This window comes from Xylocopa sonorina, chromosome 10 (assembly GCF_050948175.1).
Source record: "Xylocopa sonorina isolate GNS202 chromosome 10, iyXylSono1_principal, whole genome shotgun sequence".
NCBI classification, from domain to species: domain Eukaryota; kingdom Metazoa; phylum Arthropoda; class Insecta; order Hymenoptera; family Apidae; genus Xylocopa; species Xylocopa sonorina.
Window position 1 is genome coordinate 6,420,839 of NC_135202.1, and position 20,014 is coordinate 6,440,852.

Consider the following 20,014-nt stretch of genomic DNA (forward strand, 5'->3'; position numbering starts at 1 on the left):
CTGGTCGTACGCCTGCCTAGTAGCTGCGCCGCGAACGATCGCCAGTATGATATCGCCAGTTGGGCGATACGGAGTGCGGTCTCGTGGACGAAGAACGGCGATTTTCCATCGGGATTCTCGTTCTAACGACACGTAAGTTCTCTGCTTACGATTCTAATCATCCCTCCATGTCAATAATACATGTTCAACAAAAACATATAAACGAGCAACATTAAAATTGCATTTTCCTGAATCATTGACTACCGTTTGCGGGGCGAGTAAAATTTTGGAAAAAGAATTCTATTGCGCAAGGTGGTTCGACACGAGTTACGAATGACGTGCGAATGTCAGAAGACGTTGTGGAGCTTCGATTATGTGCGCTTTGCGTGCCGACCCTTATACCTTTTGGGGGTTTGTTAAAGGGGTTTGATGTACGCGCACAGTTTGTTGGATTTGATACAAGTATCTTTAGCGAATTAGTCGTAGGATGTTAGAGTGGGATTGTGGGAGGTACGCGTGTTGCAGTTTACGCTGAAACGTGTTTCGTTTGATTATGGTAACATATTGGGCGATGCATTGGAGAATGTTGTAGGGGTGACGGGACAAGGGGGTTGAAGAATTATTGCGTTCAAAGATGATGTGTATTTAGGCACTTCTGATGTCTCTGTTGAGATATAGTACTGTAAGGATTGTGAAAAGAAGTGGAAACATGGATTCGTCCATTGAACGAGACGTGAGCTCGCCTATACGGTTCAACGAATGTTCAATTTCTCTTAATTGATTCGATCGCACTTTAGCTTCCCTTTAAATCGTCCTTACGATCGGTATATGCTAAAAGTAACACCTTCTAGTCATTAACAGAATGAATATAATAGTATATAACGGTATAACTTAATCGCTGTGGATTCTGAAATTAATATTAGTTGAAGAATAGAATTTTAATTTTAGCTTCGAGCAGTTTGAACAAGAAGAAGTGAAACTACATTAGAATGGAGTCGGAAATTGGCTGATCGAATCATTGATTGCACCGCGATCGATATAGTGGAATCTAACGCAATTACTGGCAATTGGTGAAATTTTACTGTCCCATCGACAAATTGAAGGTCTGTGCTACCCTCCCCAGTCTGATTGTCCTGACATTTTTAAAAATTACGCTTTACTGTCATCTTCGTGTTGTTTTCGCTGTTCTTCGTTGAATTGAATCAATTTGGTTATTATCGCATAATAAACTATTTATTGACTAATTTATTTAGTTACGATTCTATTCAAGACTACCTGTTGGATTAATTTCTTAACGAATTAAATTGGATATTTAAATGAAAATGGGACACTTTGTGGAATCAGGCAGGACAACACACTAGGAACTTCTGTTTAAATAAAAGATACGTGAGTTAAGCATCAAATCGACGCCTCGACATCTCGTTTCGCATTTATCTCGCTCGAGGTAATGAAGCGAAACAGGAAACGGGACGTTTTGCGATTAAGAGAGTAATTCTGACGCATTATCCTTTCCTTATAAGAGAAATTTCAAACCCGTCAGCGAAGTCTGACAGTTTTTGGACGAAAATATCGAATGGAAAAACAAACTGCGAGGGCAACGTGAACACAATTTTGTTTAGTGCATTATTCCGCGCAAACGCGCACGACTATGAAAGGATTAATCGATTGCAAATTTTATCTTACTTCGAAGCGAAATTTAAAAAAATATGTGTACATATATATTCTCAGATATTTTCTAAATATGAAACAGATTTTCTCTTATTGTAAATCACTTGGAGAAGAGCGTTTCATATTCCGAGGATTGGAATATTTGTAAAATGTAGGGCAACGAGATATCGCGGACCATTTTATTGCGTCGCAATTACAGTAAAATTGTTCAAGGGCAGAGGAATGTTGTCAGGGTTAAGTTCGACTGGAGGCTTGGCCCTTTCTAAGCGAATCTTCACCTAAATGTTATTCCGTGTTCGCTGAGCTCAGCTTAAAACCTTGCAAGGTGCTCAAGCGTTTTTGTGATTCTTGTTAACTCGATATAGGTCACGAGGCTCAAGAAATCAATGAGCCTCGTGTTCCAAATATTCTTTCGCGTACTATTGGACCGTACTATCAATTAACCTTCCCCCGCGGTACAATTCATTCTTTCGATCTCTTACGTCAAGGTTGAACAAATTGGTCGAGTCGAAATTAACGCGATCGAATGTTTCAGATGTGGAAGATCAAGTGAAGAATGATACAGCCATGAACCGATCGGGAGGCGATCCTGACGAAAGGCCAATGGCTCAGATGACCCGTACACATTGCATAAAACGGTGACAGAGCTGTAAATTACAGCGATGGATATACAGAAAAAGCACCTGTGCCCCCGCTTGGTGGATTACCTCGCCATTGTGGGGGCCAGACTGCCCTCAGTCTCTCGCCAGCCTGTGCAAGTATGTTTTCTATATTTAAACTACTAATATATGTTAGTTGAATATTCATAAATTGCTAGTGGCTACAACTATATCTGTTAAAAATAGAATTGAGACTCTTAATAAGTTAAGAATAGATTTAAGACTTCCAATAAGTTCGCATTAACGAAGGAGCTCGTGAATACGCGGACGTTACAGATTCCAGAATTACTTCGAAGATACCCGGTGGAAGACCATAAGGATTTCCCGTTGCCGCTGGACATGGTTTACTTTTGCCAGCCTGAGGGTTGCACCAGCGTGGGCCCGAAACGCACAGCCTTACGAGAGGCCACGTCTTTTACCTTCACTCTCACGGATAAAGATTCCGGTATTTAATTACAACCGTTTGCACTTTTCGCAACGATTCCTCAGAAAACTGACTTACACTGAGAAAAGGGAACGTTTGATTGATGTTCAAATGCGTTTAAGCGTATCTGAATGAAGATGTTGTTTCGCAATGTTTTAGGAAAAACTCGCTATGGGATTTGCGTAAATTTCTATCGGCCAATAGAAAGGGTAGGAACTGCGGCTGGGAGCGGAGTTTCGACGAAGAGGGACAAGTACAACACCACTTTCCGAAGGGAGAGCTGGAGGAAGAGCATGGAAAAGAGCACGGATTCTGCCTTTTCTAGGTGAAATATAATACATTATTCTAATATAATCTTACCTGTTCGTGCAGAAAAATGATCGAACGAGAAATTCAGATCTGAATTCGAGATCACTTGTTCTTTCACAAAGGTTAAGTTAAAAGGTCGTGTAAAGGGTGTAATATTCTATCAAGTGTGAAATGTCAATTTCATATTAGAAAATTAAGAGCGATCAAACAGTGGGTGGGAAATATAAAACCATTACGGCTGATTTTTGGATACAGAATTCATTGATATACCATTTTAAGAAAAAGACATTGGCAACTTTGATTACCAGTCGATCGTTCAGAATACTCTTGGCAATTATAAGACTGTATCTCTAGCTGTTCTTTATAGCGACTATAGGAGTAGCGCAGTAGGTCCAAGTGACTCTGAGAAAGATTGCTCGAGCGGCAGAAGGGACTCTGATACCTCGCATATACCAAGTGCACCAAGATTAGGTATCACCGCGCCAAGCGGAGACAGTGAAAGCGGTGGAAGTCATTCTCCGTCTCCGCGTGCTTCACGCAGACGGCAGGTAGGCTTCATTGCAATTAATTTACTAGATGAATTAATTTTATTTCCGTCATAGAATTATTAACTGATTAATCGACGGATTGTTTAATTATACGAATATCTAATGATATAATTATGCATGCGTGTACTTTCAGAAGACACGAAATCATTCCTTGACTTCGTTATGCATCATTTCCCATCATCCATTCTTTTCAATGTTCCGGGAATGCCTTTTCGTTCTAAAGAAGATCATCGACGCTTGTAACGAGAGTTCCTCGCCACAGAATGTGGGTGCCTCCAGGCAGACTAACAGGTGACAATGTATTTTTATATATAATCATAACAGTTTGCAAACGTAATTTCATTTTTCCTTCGCTATTTGTGTCTCACGCTTTCATTTATCATTTTACTACAGAGACACAGTGTGGAGCGTCCTAACAGGGCAAACGCTGGAAGGGACACCTTCGATAATGTTGCACGATGTTCGTGAAATCGAAACGTGGATACTGCGATTGTTAAGCAGCCCGGTACCAGTCCCGACGAAGACACGCGTCGAGGTCGAGATCGTGTCGAAAAGTATGCAGGCACCACTCTGTTTTGCACTCCCAGACCATACTAGATTTTCTCTCGTTGATTTCCCTCTGCATCTACCCTTGGAACTTCTGGGCGTTGACATATGCTTGAAAGTTCTCACGTTGATTCTCTTGGAGCACAAGGTAATATTCCTTTCGGTACAGTTTTGATTTTGGAATACATAATACATAAGCAATTAAGAATTTTGCGTAATTGCCTACGGGCAATATAAGATATGAGTAATTAGAGTTAGACTGATGAGTTCAGCGAGATACTCGTTTTATGATGACTTCGTTTCATGTAAATCGGAGAGGAAGAAGCTCGATTGAAGTGTTATAAATTGTATTTGCTTTCAGATCGTATTGCAATCCCGCGACTACAATGCCCTATCGATGTCCGTAATGGCGTTCGTTACGATGATTTATCCTCTGGAGTATATGTTCCCCGCGATACCATTGTTACCCACGTGCATGAGCTGCGCGGAACAGTTGTTGCTTGCACCTACACCATTTGTTATCGGAATACCCGCTACTTTTTTATTGTACAAAACGAACTTTACAATGCCCGATGACATTTGGCTAGTGGATCTAGACAGCAATAAGATAAACGCACCTACTGGTCTGGGTGACCAATTGCCCCCATTACCCGAACCAGAAGGCACCGTACTAAAGAACCACTTGAGACAGGTAAATAGATACACCATTAATCGCTATGCACGTTAACACTCTCGCAACTGAGTAAAATAAATGGAAATAATAACAAGTTTTAGAACTAAATATTAGCAGACACCCTTAACACTGAACTTCGTGTAAGGGATACCTTTTTCTTTTAAATTTTTGAACCCAAGGTAATGCATACATTTAGAAAAGGCTGCGAAAGGGTTAATACCTCAAAATGAAAAGAGGGCGAGCTTGATGTATCTCTATAGTAGACACTTCTACATCGAACATATCGACACTGAACTATGTTTGTTTTAACTATTCCTCGTTTAATCGGTTCCGCAGGCGATGCAACTGATGGACCAAAACGGCTCTGCTGTAAATATATCATTTATCCACTCTTTGCATGGAGCATAGATATTCTAGTTGATTATTCATTCTGTTGTAGTTAGAGGCATGGACGTAATTTCGCCTACTTAACGAGTAGACTTTTATTATTTTTCAACGTTAGAAAATATGGAGCACGCTGTCGAACTTTCGATCGAACAGAAGAAAAACGAAAAAAGACAGGAAGCTTAACAATAGAAAACATAAAATAGGAGGCGTAGTAAATGTAGATCTAGAATAAACGAAGTGTATAGTTGCTTCAACAACATGCCCTGAATAATTTCATACGCGAGCTCTTTAGAGCACACAGAATAGACTTTATATTATTATTCCAGTCCGTGTCTCCTCTCATTGATAATCTTCCCTTAGGCAATGGCTAGTATGTCAACTCCGCAACCACCATCGCAGGACATTTCTCCGAGGACTTCATTGCAGGCGCCCAGTAGAAGAGAGAGTCTGTCTTCTCACCTAACTACTCTGAGGTAGGTAATTTAAATGATTAACCATGCTTAATACTTTCTGCATGATGTGAAACCAACTAACAATTAATTCATCCGTGCAGCATTTCTTCGATGAAACACAGAACGAGCGTCGATCACTACGGGCATTCAAGTCCAGCAAGTTCTCCAGGCACCAGTACAGCTTCCGGTGGCCGTCGACCCTCTGTTTCCCAATCGATCAGCACCTCGTCGCCTCAGAAACCGATGTCGTCGCAAACCATGCCACCGTTTAACCCCTTCATTTACGGGAATGACGTGGACTCGGTGGATATAGCCACAAGAGTGGCAATGGTGCGGTTCTTCAACTCGCAGAATCTCCTGGCGAACTTCACCGAGCACACAAGGATCTTGAGACTGCACCCGAGACCTGTGGTCGCGTTCCAAATCAATTCTTTCCTTCGATCGAGGCCACGAGCCAGCCACTTCTTGAGTAAGTTCGCGAAGACTCAGGCGGTGGAGTTTCTGGCCGAGTGGTCCCTCACCCCGAGCAACGTGGCGTTCCTGAGGGTGCAAACTGGGGTGTTCGACCCGACGCAGATAGGAGACAAACCTAAATGGTACGCCTCGGCGTTGGAGCCTATTTATTTCCAAGTTTGGGACGATCGTAGCTCGTTGGCGAACGCATTAAAGGCGATGCAGGAACACGAGAGCCAACCCACCGATGAGAGCGGATCTGACACTGAGGGTGCTGAGAGCACAAGTTCTTCTTATTCCTCGTTGAGCGATTTCGTGTCTGAGATGGCGTCGTCGGATTTGTCTCACAGTAAGTGTTTCTTCCCTCTCCCTTATTATGAAATATTATTCATCAGAATATGTTTCACTCTGTAGGCTATAATTGTTCGCAAACGGCACAGCCCCAGCCAATGTCTTTGTCCGTGGACCCAAAGCACGTTTACAATCCACCTAGTTCACTGCAATATCCTGGAGTGGAGGAAGAATCAACGGTGAGGCCAGAAAGTCCACCGAGTACTTCCTCCAGTCACAGCGATTTAAGCAGCCCCAGTTTCAACAGGGACTCCGAGTTCGAGCTGAACCCAAAAGTTCAAGAAGGCTCACAGTTGGCCAATGTAAGTTTAACATATTCTAAAAATTTCTTTCATTATACTGTTATGATTCACATCGTTCTGTGTGCATTATCTTGCACGCTATACTAATTTCCAAACAAACTAACGAAACGCAAATTTCTTGCCACGATCAGCGTCTTAACAAAGTACTTGATCGTAGGACAAAGAGGAGGGTGGTAGCTTTGAGTCAGACTCAGCGTCCACGATAACACAACGCACAATCCTGACCGCACAAAGTTCGTTAGGCCAGTTCGGAGTAGGCAAGAGCCATTCTTTAGCCGCCTCGAACATCAGCGACACCGAACGTCCTGCGACGTCCCACAGGACCTCGCGTGTCAGTAGATTTGTCATTCCCGTGAGTCACTCTTCATTGGCGGTCTCTACGGCGTAACATCTGTCGATTACCCTCCTATCGGTTCCCATTTTCACCGTCACTTAAGCTCTGCATGCTGTGTACCGTTGGGAAGCACAGTTTTTCCACTCGATGTGCCCAACATGGAAACCGCTTTTCCGATCGTTCAATATTTTGTTATCAAATTATCGGGTTGGACGATCTCCCCTCCAATTCGTTTTTATTATCGTATTTCCCGAGCGATTTCTCTTTGAAATTCTGTACTATTCGGTGCAAATGTTTCTATATTTTTAGAATTTGTATGGTACAATCTTCTTTTTTCTGGTATTTTATCGAATGATTTCTTTTAGAATTTTATCACACAAAATTTCTTCATTTTTTCATATTTTGCCCAATGATTTAGACCTCTGGAATTCTGTAGGATATATTTCAATGATTTCCCTTACAACGACGTGGTATAATAATCATAAGTTTCTCCTTAAATTTCTTACGATTATTAAGTAAATATTAATCGTAAGTGCATGGTACTTCCCTTTTGCTCTCCCAATACGTCTCACGCCCTAATGTTTAATGGATTATCCTATCTAATACTGAATGTATGCTCGGAATTTTCAACAAGGTTGCACGTAAAGTGAACCTTTATCACGATGTATTGTTGTTATATATTTTCACTATAAATCGGTGTTAAATTACTTCTAATTTGTCTAAATCCTATTAATAATCTCCGTTGGATACTGATGTTCAGAGGCCGAGTACCGAAGGTTTGCAAAGGCAGGGTTCTGGGGTAACTGGGAATGGTGTTCTACGCCAAGGGTCTCAGGGATCTTTGTTCGAACAGATTGCAAGTCAGGCGAAGGATTTGGTCCGTGAAACAACCAGACAGAGCAGTCAGGACGGTCTTCTCGCTCAGATGGATAAGGTACTTTCCCATTTTTATCGATATATCTACATACAATAATTATAACACGGCACTAATTGCAGCTATGATTTTCTGACAAGCGATATTCATTTTTCTTTATCCTTATAACAGCTGAAACATCAAGCGAAAGAAAAGATTACAGAGGCTGGTGAAGACAGTCTTTTCGCGCCGTTCGAACAGGTGAATCTGCATTGTAGAATGCGTGTAGTTGTCATAGAACACTGTTAACCATTCTTTGTAATTAAATAGTTGACGCATCACACGAAGAAAGCCGTAGAAGGGGCTACGAAATCCGTGCAAGAAGCCTCGAAGTCCGCTTTGGAAGCGAGCAAAACCGCGGCTGGAGTTAGCAAGAACACGTTCGACGATTTAACGTATGTGAGCAAGAGCACTTTGGAAGACTTCACGAAAAGTGCCAAAGAAGTAGCTACAAAGAAGGGTTTGCTCAAAGTACGCAACATTATTGAAATTTCTAAAGCACCTTCGACCAGAATTAAAAGCCAAACATTGGGGAAATGCAATTGTTCGAATATTAAAAATTGTTTAGGGACTCGGAGATTCGCAGCATTCACCTCCATCGCCTCCTGGAATGTTGCAACGAAGAGATTCGAATAGTACGCAACTAGTCGCATCGGATAATCGCGGAGGGCGCCGGGAAATCGGTCGTGATTTTTTCAGCAATATTAGTAGTGACTTAAATGGTATCGCCACGCAAACAAGCAACATGTTTAGCGATCTGTTTGGTACGTTATATCATTCATTAACGATTTTTTCTAATACGTAAAGTTTTTAATGGATCATGTTGAAATATTTGCAGGCAGTAAGAATAGTTCTAGTCGAAATACTGGCGTCCCTCAGTCGCAGAAAGGGGATAAGAAGACACCAATACTCGGACCTTTCCCTAAAAGTATTACTCAATCATTTTTTTCAATGAACTTATTCGTTTCCCCGTAGAGAGATGTTTAAATACCATTTCCTTTGAATCAATGCTTTCATTCAGGTAAAATGGGACTGGTTGAACGTTCGTCGTTGATTAAACACTCGACGAATAGAAACAGTCAGGAGGAAATTCAACGGATGCAGAATGCGGAAAGATCTAGTACAAACAGCGACAATCAAGCTTTCCTTACGGACGTAAGTTTTTTTGTATCAAAATTCTAAAAAATATGGAAATATACTTTTTAACAGTAGAACAATTTTTATAGTTATTTCGCTCATTTATTTTAGATGGTGAATCAAGTGCTAGCCGGAGAAGGCGTCGGTTGGCTGAAATTGAACAGACTAAAGAAATTGATGGAGGATGAAAGCTATCGCGACTTGGTGGTTACAAAACTGAATAAAGGTCTTAATAAAAAAATTAGTCCTGACGATCATATCGACGATGTGGTAAGAGTAACGGAAATTAAACTCGATCCCACGTTTAGGACCTTCAGAAACTTATACATTTTTCGCCTTTTCCTTTCTACGAACAGTGCATTTCGAAGCCAGTTTACAAGGGGATGCTAAAGTGCCTTCAAGCAGTGGTTCACGGTCTTGGACACACTTACCATAATTTCGGTCTGGGCGGAATGGCATCGGTTTTTCAATTAATGGAAATCGCGCACACTCATTATTGGAGCAAAGACCTTTCGGAGGGAGGTTTCGATAGTTCTCTAATGTCTCAGGTACGTATCAACTCTGTTACCTATCCATCGTTCTCGATATAATCTATCTCTTCAATTCTACACGATTATTTACAGACATCTAGTCCGTTTGGCAGCAAGGAAAATCTGAGGTCACCACAGTCTCCCACACAGCCAGAATTTTCAGATGCACCTCGAAAGTCAGGTGAAATAAAATGCCAGAGAATTCAATTAAGAAACGTTCGTGATTCAGATATTTTTTATTATAGACACACCCCAGCTATATTTGGAAATGCACAGCCATGCCCCACCGCCTAGCGAAGGAAGCCAATCAACGACAGACATGTTCCTCGACATGTTCACCAAGAAAGGAAAGTTCCTCAGCAGACTAACGTCCTTCGACTCTGAGGTAAAAGTAACGAGCTTCTTCAGAACGCTACTCTCTTTCTCTCGTATAAAACCAAACGAACTATTCCCTGCACACTTTTCTTCTGCTGCAAAAAATGTTGGAAACACGAAAGCATACGAAACAAACGAAACACCTTGTACATTTAATTACCAAAAATCGGAGAATTCATTCTTTCGTCAACGATCACAAAATGGTAGTAAATACGTCCCAATGATACAATTGATAATATCAAATCGGCAAAGAAAGAGCGTCCGATTAATACACATAAACAGATAATACTATAAAAATGTTGTAAATAATTATGACGAGGAAATTGTCTAAAAATGCGAACGATAAATATTGCCCAGGAAACACGATCAAAGAGCTGATTCGATGATGATCAGGGTCTCCGCGAAATGGTTCATACTTAAGATATTACATAATTGTTTAAAGAAAAAGCAATTAGCGACACGTTGTCTCGTATATTGGTCTGTAAGTGTGCTATATAGAGGCGTCATGTGTTTTTAGAGTGGGCGGGGAGGTGGAACAGGAAGCAGCGAAGCTTTGTCCACAGACGGAGGTAGCATAATCACTAATCCTGCTTTTCGGCAAGCGCACCAAACTTCTTTCCGAAGCACTGTCTCTGATAGCGAGGTCGAGCAAGGCAATGTAAATGATCTACTGAATCAGTCCTTTTACTTTTTTTTACCCCTTTAAGTGTAGAATGTTAAAATAGTTAAAAAAAAAGTGTATAGATTAAATTAGACTAAATAGTTGGTAGAAACTGAACGACCCTCGAAATTAAAAAATTAGCTTCTAGGTGAAAAATATTAGTTATAGATCATTTAGTTACGGATGGATCTAAAAGTACAACACAGTGTTTGTGCAATACTTGCATTGTGGAATAGTGATGGATTGATTGGGATAAATAACAATCTTTGAAGTCTGCTGGAAAGGATAGTAGAGGATAGCATGTTACTAATTGATTAGTATTTGCACACGTGAAGAGGTTGAAGCTTTTGCAATTTCCATCGATACACTATAAAACACATAATTATTACTATTACTGATAGCTTTGGACAGTTCTGGGCATTTTGTGGAATTTTCCTTTTTCATTTTATTAAAGCTCTTGAAAATTCTTGCCACGCTTCTTTTACTTAGTTTACTACTGCTGGACTACTCTTACTTAATCTACTGTCAGTCCCCGCTTGAACATGAGTTCTACTATTTATAAAATATTACAAATAACTTCTAGAGAACGCCCAAATATTGCTAAAAAATATACTTGTACACTTTTCACAAATGGAAAATTGCTACTTTATCTACAAGATTAAATTTTATGGCTTCAAAATACAATTTATCATCGTAGTATTAAGCACCGAATGAAGAATTAAAATTTGTACAGCTTTCTTTATTATATTCTTTTGGAGCTTCCTAGCACTAGAAAAAAGTCATCAAGCTTACGAAGCTTGTAACAAATATTGTAAAATACAAGAACGAAAAGTATCTCTGTGAATTCTTAGATGATTTTACAATTTCAGTTCCCACGACAACCAAAGCAACGAACTGGAAGTGTTTGGTCCAGCAAGTCTTCCTTGAGCACTGGTTTCCGGTACCACGGAGGAAGTTTGGTACCAACTACTACTGCTCCTAGTCCGGAGGCTGCGAGAACATATTTATTCGAAGGTACGCTAAATATGACTAACTCAAAGGTAATTGTAATCATAATGAGATAAATTGTAGGCTTATTGGGAAAAGAGAGATCTTCACTTTGGGATCAGATGCAATTTTGGGAGGATGCTTTCTTGGATGCAGTGTCCCAGGAAAGGGACATGATTGGCATGGATCAAGGTCCTGGAGAAATGATGGAGAGGTACAAAAAATTCGATTTATCTAATTTCAGAATAAGCTTAGGAGATTGAAATTTGATGTTGGATTCGCATCCATTCAGATATAAGAGTTTGAGTGAAAGTGAGAAGAAACGACTGGAACACGATGAAGATAGATTGCTGTGCACTCTATTGCACAATTTGACTGCGATTTTGGTGATGCTGAATGTCGACAAGAATGAAGTGAAGCGTAAAATAAGGAGATTATTGGGAAAGAGTCACATCGGTCTGATTTATAGTCAGGAGCTGAATCAACTTCTCGATCAAATACATAATCTTGTAAGTGAAAAGTTTTGTAGAAAATTCTTGGAACATTGAGAAATCTAAGGAAAAGTTCTGTCTACATTGCAGTATGGGAACGATATAGATCTGAAGCCCCTAACGTCCAGACAAATGCATCGACAGTCGTTCACAGTGCACGCCGGCGTCGACGCAGAAGGTGATTTACGATTTCTCGAGGTACGCCACGACGGACTTGTCCTGAGATCCGTGAACGGTGTAATCGTTGAACGATGGTGGTACGAGCGTTTGGTGAACATGACCTACAGTCCAAAGAACAAAGTATTGTGCCTTTGGCGTCGAAACGGCGGGCAAACTCAACTGCATAAGTATTATACTAAAAAGGTATGTATTGCACGAAATTCCCATTCAAACTGATAATACATAATATATATTCTACGTGGTGAAACGGTGACTAATTGAAACATATGATTAACGTTTAATATTCTACAGTATAGCAGAAATATGGCAAAAGAAACTTATGTTACCTTTACGTTTTCTATTATTGGATGACCAGAGTTGATATGTGAGAACTGCATATAAAATAGCTATATCAATATAATTTTCTCTTATGTAATCGTCGATTACTTTTCAGTAGAGAAATATGATAACTTCACATATCAGCTTCACATATCATTTCAATAAAATTACGTTAAAAGTATAGCCCTATAAAACCAATTTTTGTCACACTATTCCCGTGCATTTCAGAAGGATCTATTTCTTATACAATAAAGACAAATAGAGTGACACAATATCCTTTCAGTGCAAGGAGCTGTATTACTGTATAAAAGATGCAATGGAAAAGGCAGCTGCCCGCGGTCGTGGCGCCAACGTGGGCGTCGAATTGGGAGGCGAGTTTCCGGTCCAAGACATGCGTACCGGCGAGGGTGGGCTACTGCAGGTTTGCATGGAGGGCGTGGGTCTACTCTTCGCGAATAGCAAGGTATGATTCGCACCTAAATACGTGCACCAAGCGTTCATTCGTTTCGAAACGAACTGCAAGAAGAATGGAAACTTCGAACTTTTAACCGGTTGTTGCAAAAACCTGTTTCCCCTCTATCTATCTATCTATATCTCTATCTATCTATCTTTTCTTTACATTGTCCAATTGTTCATGTAATGTTGAAGCGCATCTGAAACTCTCCATATCCATCCTGTTTATTTTCTATAGCGACTTTCTTTTTGTCACCTACTCTCCACTAATGTTTTTTAACTATACATATGTCATGTCTTTCTGTGGTGATGTTACTGTATCCATTATAATGTTCGGAAATCGTATAACCATGTACTTATTTCAGCAGCCGAAACGTATATACAATCTCGAGAATTTGTCATGGGGTTCGTTCCCTAGATCGCCTCGATTCAACCATGAAATTCAAATCTTTCTGATTCGAATGCAAATAGTATAATACAATTAGTTGTAGAAGAAATTATTTTCAAATAAAAGAAAAAGATATATAGAGCAGTGCTACGAATTATGCAGCTTCTTGGGTGACTTTATTCTTTTTTTGGCATCATCGCCATAGGAAAAAGAGGGCTGAAGAGAAATCGATAGATGTAAAAGGCACATTTGGATTAGAAAGAGTTAAATCAGACTTGCTTCTTTTTTCTGCTTTGTTCCAAAACACAAACGATGCTGTTAAAATAGTTAGACAGCATTGTATACTTTAAAAGAATAAGGTTGAACCGAGACGAATGCTTAGAGGAGCAGATCGAACGCTCCGCGCCAAAACCTCTTTTTACTGTTCATATTCTTTCAATATTATTGAATTTTCTCTCTGTGTATTACTTTTTCGTTCCTCTCTTCCGTTTTATTGCATTGATGCAAGGACCACTCAATATTATCTCCCATCGCTAGCCACCACGATCTGCTTAATTTTGTATCTGTACGTATTATTACATATATATATATATTTCTTTACTAACTCTTATGTATGAGTTTGTGAGGTATACCAATGACCAATTATGAAATCACACGAAGCTCTGACTTGAACCATCTCCACTGCCCCTATCACTAATCGTATATATGACTAATTTTCACCACCTCTCTCTCCACCCACCATTAGAACGAAAATGATAGCCACGTCTGTCTTCTGTATACTGTAGAATACCAAGAATGAGAGGGAAATTAGAATCTTTTTTCAGGCTGCTATAGTTCGAAACACAAGACAAATGTCACACATATGAGACACATGCACACGAGGGGGAACGAATGGGACCAATGATGGAGGAACAAAGGGAAGAGATCAAGCTATTAATGTATACGATTAATAAATAGCGAACATAATTAATCACATGTTCATACGATCACATACTCATACACTGTTGAAAGAAAAAAAGATAGAAAACTATAATTTTTCATATAGGACGAGCAAACAAACACACTGGCTGGTCACTTTAATATGTAACGTTTATCTTACTGGATATTATATATATATATATACACACACTCTTGATTATATTTAACATTTATTATGTGGTAATTGTACTTTACATACTGACAGGGGTACTTTTGATATATGTGTGTATATATGCGTGTGTATGTATTTTATACACACATCCATACGTATATACATATACATACGTATACGTATATAAATTCTATCGGTCATTTTGTTGGGTAATATTTTCGTTCAAGCGTTAATCAATGTTTTCTTGCATGGAGCTCGATGTGCAGCTGCAGTCTCTTTTATATCTGTATTATAATCATACATATATACATTTATCATATATATACATTCATATAAATGATAAGGGTTAGGGAATATACAGAAAGATTTGCCCTTAATTATATATATATATACATCTCTCTATTATGATTTGTATTGAATGTTGGATGCCATATATTATATTTTTCTCTATTAAGTCTAAGAATATATTATTATATATATTTGTTTCTTTTTCTATCATTATTTGTCGTGGTCATACGCGAGGAAAGTCTATTCGCGACAGAAAGAACGTAGAATTGTTAAAAGGATGGAGGATATAACATAAGTAATTGGTTGTAACTTTAGATGAAATAAATTCTCTTAGTTTTTTGAAGTTTGAAAAAGTATTAGACAGAACGGTCATTGAGTTAATAGTAATTAACGCGCATATAAATTATCAATAGACTTTTCTCAGCTTGGGGAACTTTTGAGATGGTCCTTGAACAATGAACAATCACCGCTGATTTGTCAAAAATTGGCCATGACGATAGGTAATATTTCTAGCTGTACTATCATCGTACCGAGCCCTTAATTAATATTTCTTAATTGAGTGGATTATTATAATCATAATTGTTGGCAGAAATTTAATTTTCTGTTTTTCTGTTTTCTGTTTTCTTGTGTCCTGTCCGTCGACATTGCCCCTGGGCTGGGCATACACAGGATTTCGAGGTACTAATCAAATTAAATCACTGTTTGCTATATGAACTCAGTATATTAATTATAATCAGTGTTGGCCGTATTCCGGAAATGCTTCTTTATTTCACCATTACTTTTAGCCGTATTATTATTATATTAACCATATATACTATTATCTAACTACTACTACTATAACTACTATAACTACTACTGCTACTACTGTTACTACTACTACTACTACTACTACTACTACTACTACTCCTACTAGTGACTACTTACTATTCACTACTGTTACTACCAGTACTACTATTACTACCACTACTACTATTACTACCACTACTACTACTACTACTTCTACTACTACTACTACTGCTCCTACTAGTGACTACTTACTACTATCACCAGTACTACTACTACTACTACTACACTCTTAATCAGTGCATTTAAATTTATTAACTGATCTGCTCTGTCTACCTTACTGTTTTCCTACCATCGATCGGTGTTAGTTGTGACATACACATTTTTATGTATATATATTACGCACATAGAGTACATATATATACATATCGTATATACCTATGTGTTCCTTATGATCTATATTATTTATCGTGAGGCTGATTCAGGTACCACTGAACTATCTCTCTTTCTATATATATATATACATTATTATATATAATACGCAGAACAGTGTCTGCTGCATTTCGATATATAACTCCAATTAGATTGTTCATAGATGAGAGTATACATATGTATTTGTAAGTAGTGTTTAGTGCAACTTGTAGAGAGCAATGTTTCGGAGCACTCAATGCAACTATATGTATATACATAATATATCTATGTATATATATATATTCTATTCCCCTTCATCACGTAGCCTTCTACGTTATCTCATAAATTATGGGACTTTGTATTACACCCCCAATATTATTCATTTCCCTCGCGTATTACATACTGCTTCTACGTTCTGTTGTGTATATACACCAAGTGTTGACCGTAGTTGTGTAGGTTTTTAAGTTCATAATCCATAATCAGTCGATTTATCTACATATTAAAAATAAACGATAAAGGTTATATATGTTGTACGGGGAGTGCAACGATTTATAATTAGGGTGTATCTGAAAGGTGCTTTTGAAATCGTGTTGCCACGAACCTCGAGGTCAGTCTATCTTAAATTAGTTTTATCTGCATGAACACGGATGCGCGTATTTCTTCCTTGATTTAACTATCAATAATATTAATGAACGTGGCATATTTCGTGTCCGAGAGCTAATCGGTAACGAATGGCCACTCCAGATAATTTTTCATTAAAATAAAACTTGAGGACAGTATCGTGCTGCCTGCTTAGACAGACTTTAAAACATTTTCTACACTCTAGAACTACCACTTCGTCTTGGATTCGGGGTCTCTAGTTCTAATAAAATACAAAAATTGCAATTAAATTAATTTCAGAAGCTCCTTTCGCATCCACCTTTCAAAATCCGATCTGAACGTATAAACAAAATTTCGAGTTATTGATGTAGAGGAAAAACCCCAAAAAGGTACATAGCGACACTATAATTTTATTTTTTTTATTGACTTTTAGTTTCCGTGCAAAATCGGGTGACGGACACGTAAACAATGTAGTCACAAGATGAATTTTATATTAATTTCAAACTGAACAGTTTTATAACAAATTTTGATTTTTCCTTTTTTTTAACGAAAGCCTTGTTTCTCTCTTTCTCTCTCTCTCTCTCTCTCTCCCCCTGTTAGGGATAAATGATAGAGATGAATGTTTATGTACGTCTCTAGGGAAATTTGAATGCACTGCATGAATGAGTAGATCTCGATATATGTACGATAGAGAGAAGTCGCCCGCTTTTGCAGAACCATCTATAGAACCACTCTCACGTTGCCAGTTATGTAGTAGAGCAATGGTATCGTGCTATATAGTGATGTCTGATTTGATGAATGAAATTCCCACAACGTGGAAAAGCAACTCGAAAGGAGTCTGACACATTACTCTTCTCCGATCTTCACATACACACACTTTTACGATAGTGTTTTCCAAACTTTAGCGCCAAAAATGTTAGCATTTCAAATCTTATCGAAGCCTCTGTTCTGAATTCGACGAATTCAGCTCTATTGAAATTAATCAATTTGTTTCTGTTAAATTTATGAAATTGTTTGATACTATAGCCTCCCTTTCACTTACCAAAAGTTCTAAGCCGTGTTGAATTTTTGATTTTTCAACTTATAATTGCGTAATCATTAACAAACTCTTCGCCACTTTCTCGAAATCTACTAATTTAAACATACGTTCCTTCTTAATCTTGCAATACTACTGAGCACCCAATTGGATTGTTGAAATTTATCAAGTTTCTGTTTATCAAAATTCTTATCAATTATTTAAGATAATACAAATAGTCTTAACTCATCGTTACGATCGATAAAAATGAAAGAGATTTTATTTCTTATATTTTTCGTTTGAAAAACAAAGTGAAACGTGAATCATCAGTGACAAACATCAGTTTGAAAAACACTGTTCCACAGCATGGCACCGTTCTACACAATGTTTCGATTTTCCGAATCTCAGACATTGCGACCACACTCGCGATCACTCGAACCAATCGATCGATCGGATCATAACTGTGCATCATTAAATAAAAAACTGAAAAAAAGAATGTGGCAATAGATCAACCGGGCCAAGTCCCAATTTCGCGCATTTTAGATATACCAGTACCAATTGCACATAATAATAGCAGATGTATTGATGCCAAGCAATCGATGACATTTATACATTTTGATGAGTTTAGGCCATCTCCAGAGTTGCCTGCCTGCCGCTGAATTGATTAAAAAAAAAAAGAAAAAAAAACAAATCGCTGCGATTATTAGACGCTACCCTCTGTGATGTTTCTGCTTCAGAGTTTGAGCCGTTTACTATTCACCGTTGGTGATATCTCGCTTCTACGTTTCTGTTGTACGCCTTGTTACAGCCAGAAATACAGTTCGCCGCGGCCAATACTCGCGATTAACCAGCTTCCAGCCCTGCTTTGTCGAATTCAGCGCTAAATGGATGACTTGGCTTTAATTAGCGGAGAAAATGATGCATGGTGTGTGCAGCTTCTATTGTGCCTGTTAAACCCTGCTTGCCACGTTGATCGTTCTTGTATACACCAATCGGAGGAAAAAATACTCATTAGAAGTACAAACGGGCATATTTCTTTCCTTTGAACGAAATATGATTCTATGTGAAAGAAGTAAGGCGAGAAATTACAAATGCCTTGGCTAACTTCCTTGTTTCCTAAAAGAATTTCTTATTTATTAATCTTCATTTTTGGGAAGTGAAAAAGTTTGTGAAAGTTGATTTGTGTATACTTGAACACGCATGAGATTAGAATATTATTCCCTTGAAACCAATCACACCTAGTAGACCTGTCGAGACACTTATGTTTGGAGAAAAGTTTGGTTACAAAGAAGAGCAGACAAAAGCGACTGTTTCGCGAGAAATGATTAATAGCTCACATGTACCGCCAGCTTTTCTCTTTGATGTGTGTTAATGAATTGTATGAGACTGAAACATAAGAAAAAAAGATAGAAAGTAAGGCTGTGTCAAGCTTCGTTGTACAACGACTTTATGATGAATAATGTATCATGTATAATGAATAGAGCAATGAACTTTTGGTACTTTTGGTGAAGAAATATCTCTGCAAATATTACGATAAACGTGCACGTGTGATTATAAAGATTGAAGCAAAATTTTGCCAAGAAAATAGTTGAGAAGATCTGGGAGTATAAAGAGAAATTTCTTTGCCTGAGAATTTTGCTTTCATAAAAGGTGCACTGTGATGCGTATTAGCCGATACGATAGTACGTGAAACATCGACGACTCAGAGCTTGATCCCACCATCGAATTGAGCATTTTTTACTTGAAAAAACTTCACGCCTTTTTTCCGAAATGTTCTTGGCACACACGGTTTACATTGTCCGGGTATAAACGGCCATAGAGGATTTAATCACATGTGTGCATGTACGAGTAGATCGTGGAACACCTTCGTTTCAGAGCCCGACTAATGCAGAATAATCGTGTTATTTGCAGTTTTTTGTAAGACTCGATCATATCCGCAAGTGCTTTACTCAGAAGGATGGGATCTTTGTATTGGAAGAATTCAGTGAGTAACTGTTCTCAAATGTTTCCATGAAGAAAGAGAGAGTCAAATGTATTTAAGTGTGTAGAAAGAAATTTCTATGTGTAATAGAAAAAGATATGTACCGTTTGCCTTTAAAAAATGGTAAAGTCAACAATTTTTACATTGGATTTTTACCTTTTCAGATCCTAAAACTAGACAAGTAATTCAACGTAAATATAAGTCTCAAATGGTGAGTAAGATGAAATGTTCTGTACATTTTTAAAAACTAGCTTGTTGCGCATAGATTACGTATACCTATGTTTCCTGTAGATTTATCATTTTTTCTGTTCGTTAGTTTATTAGCTGT

The 20,014-nt window shown here is 38.5% G+C and overlaps 1 protein-coding gene and 1 long non-coding RNA gene across 15 annotated transcripts in view; one reads left to right on the forward strand and one right to left on the reverse strand.

Annotated features, from left to right (window-relative positions):
* Rab3-gef (Rab3 GDP-GTP exchange factor) overlaps positions 1-20,014 on the forward strand; it is a 24,149-nt gene continuing 4,135 nt past the window's right edge. For 5 of the 14 annotated variants that reach the window (XM_076903524.1, XM_076903531.1, XM_076903532.1 and 2 more), the window contains exons 1-31: positions 1-132; positions 2,183-2,405; positions 2,583-2,751; positions 2,890-3,055; positions 3,407-3,587; positions 3,721-3,878; positions 3,981-4,281; positions 4,495-4,824; positions 5,143-5,175; positions 5,554-5,666; positions 5,747-6,447; positions 6,513-6,751; positions 6,909-7,103; positions 7,846-8,019; positions 8,131-8,199; positions 8,269-8,469; positions 8,567-8,762; positions 8,837-8,926; positions 9,020-9,153; positions 9,247-9,405; positions 9,492-9,683; positions 9,759-9,846; positions 9,911-10,050; positions 10,558-10,698; positions 11,571-11,715; positions 11,773-11,902; positions 11,981-12,197; positions 12,270-12,542; positions 12,961-13,140; positions 19,617-19,689; positions 19,851-19,897. In XM_076903524.1, the coding sequence (XP_076759639.1) occupies positions 2,310-2,405; positions 2,583-2,751; positions 2,890-3,055; positions 3,407-3,587; positions 3,721-3,878; positions 3,981-4,281; positions 4,495-4,824; positions 5,143-5,175; positions 5,554-5,666; positions 5,747-6,447; positions 6,513-6,751; positions 6,909-7,103; positions 7,846-8,019; positions 8,131-8,199; positions 8,269-8,469; positions 8,567-8,762; positions 8,837-8,926; positions 9,020-9,153; positions 9,247-9,405; positions 9,492-9,683; positions 9,759-9,846; positions 9,911-10,050; positions 10,558-10,698; positions 11,571-11,715; positions 11,773-11,902; positions 11,981-12,197; positions 12,270-12,542; positions 12,961-13,140; positions 19,617-19,689; positions 19,851-19,897 (5,331 nt within the window). In that variant the 5' untranslated portion in view covers positions 1-132; positions 2,183-2,309. Of the gene's footprint in view, positions 133-691; positions 713-2,182; positions 2,406-2,582; positions 2,752-2,889; positions 3,056-3,406; positions 3,588-3,720; positions 3,879-3,980; positions 4,282-4,494; positions 4,825-5,142; positions 5,176-5,553; positions 5,667-5,746; positions 6,448-6,512; positions 6,752-6,908; positions 7,104-7,845; positions 8,020-8,130; positions 8,200-8,268; positions 8,470-8,566; positions 8,763-8,836; positions 8,927-9,019; positions 9,154-9,246; positions 9,406-9,491; positions 9,684-9,758; positions 9,847-9,910; positions 10,051-10,557; positions 10,699-11,570; positions 11,716-11,772; positions 11,903-11,980; positions 12,198-12,269; positions 12,543-12,960; positions 13,141-14,342; positions 15,063-19,616; positions 19,690-19,850; positions 19,898-20,014 lie in introns of those variants that run through there. The other 9 variants (XM_076903529.1, XM_076903538.1, XM_076903526.1 and 6 more) reach the window with 8 other exon arrangements.
* Positions 15,847-20,014, reverse strand: part of LOC143428579 (uncharacterized) — a 15,200-nt gene continuing 11,032 nt past the window's right edge. The window contains exons 3-4 of the long non-coding RNA XR_013102438.1: positions 15,931-16,582; positions 15,847-15,880 (exon numbers count right to left, since the gene is read on the reverse strand). This is a non-coding gene — a long non-coding RNA (uncharacterized LOC143428579). The remainder of the gene's footprint in view (positions 15,881-15,930; positions 16,583-20,014) is intronic.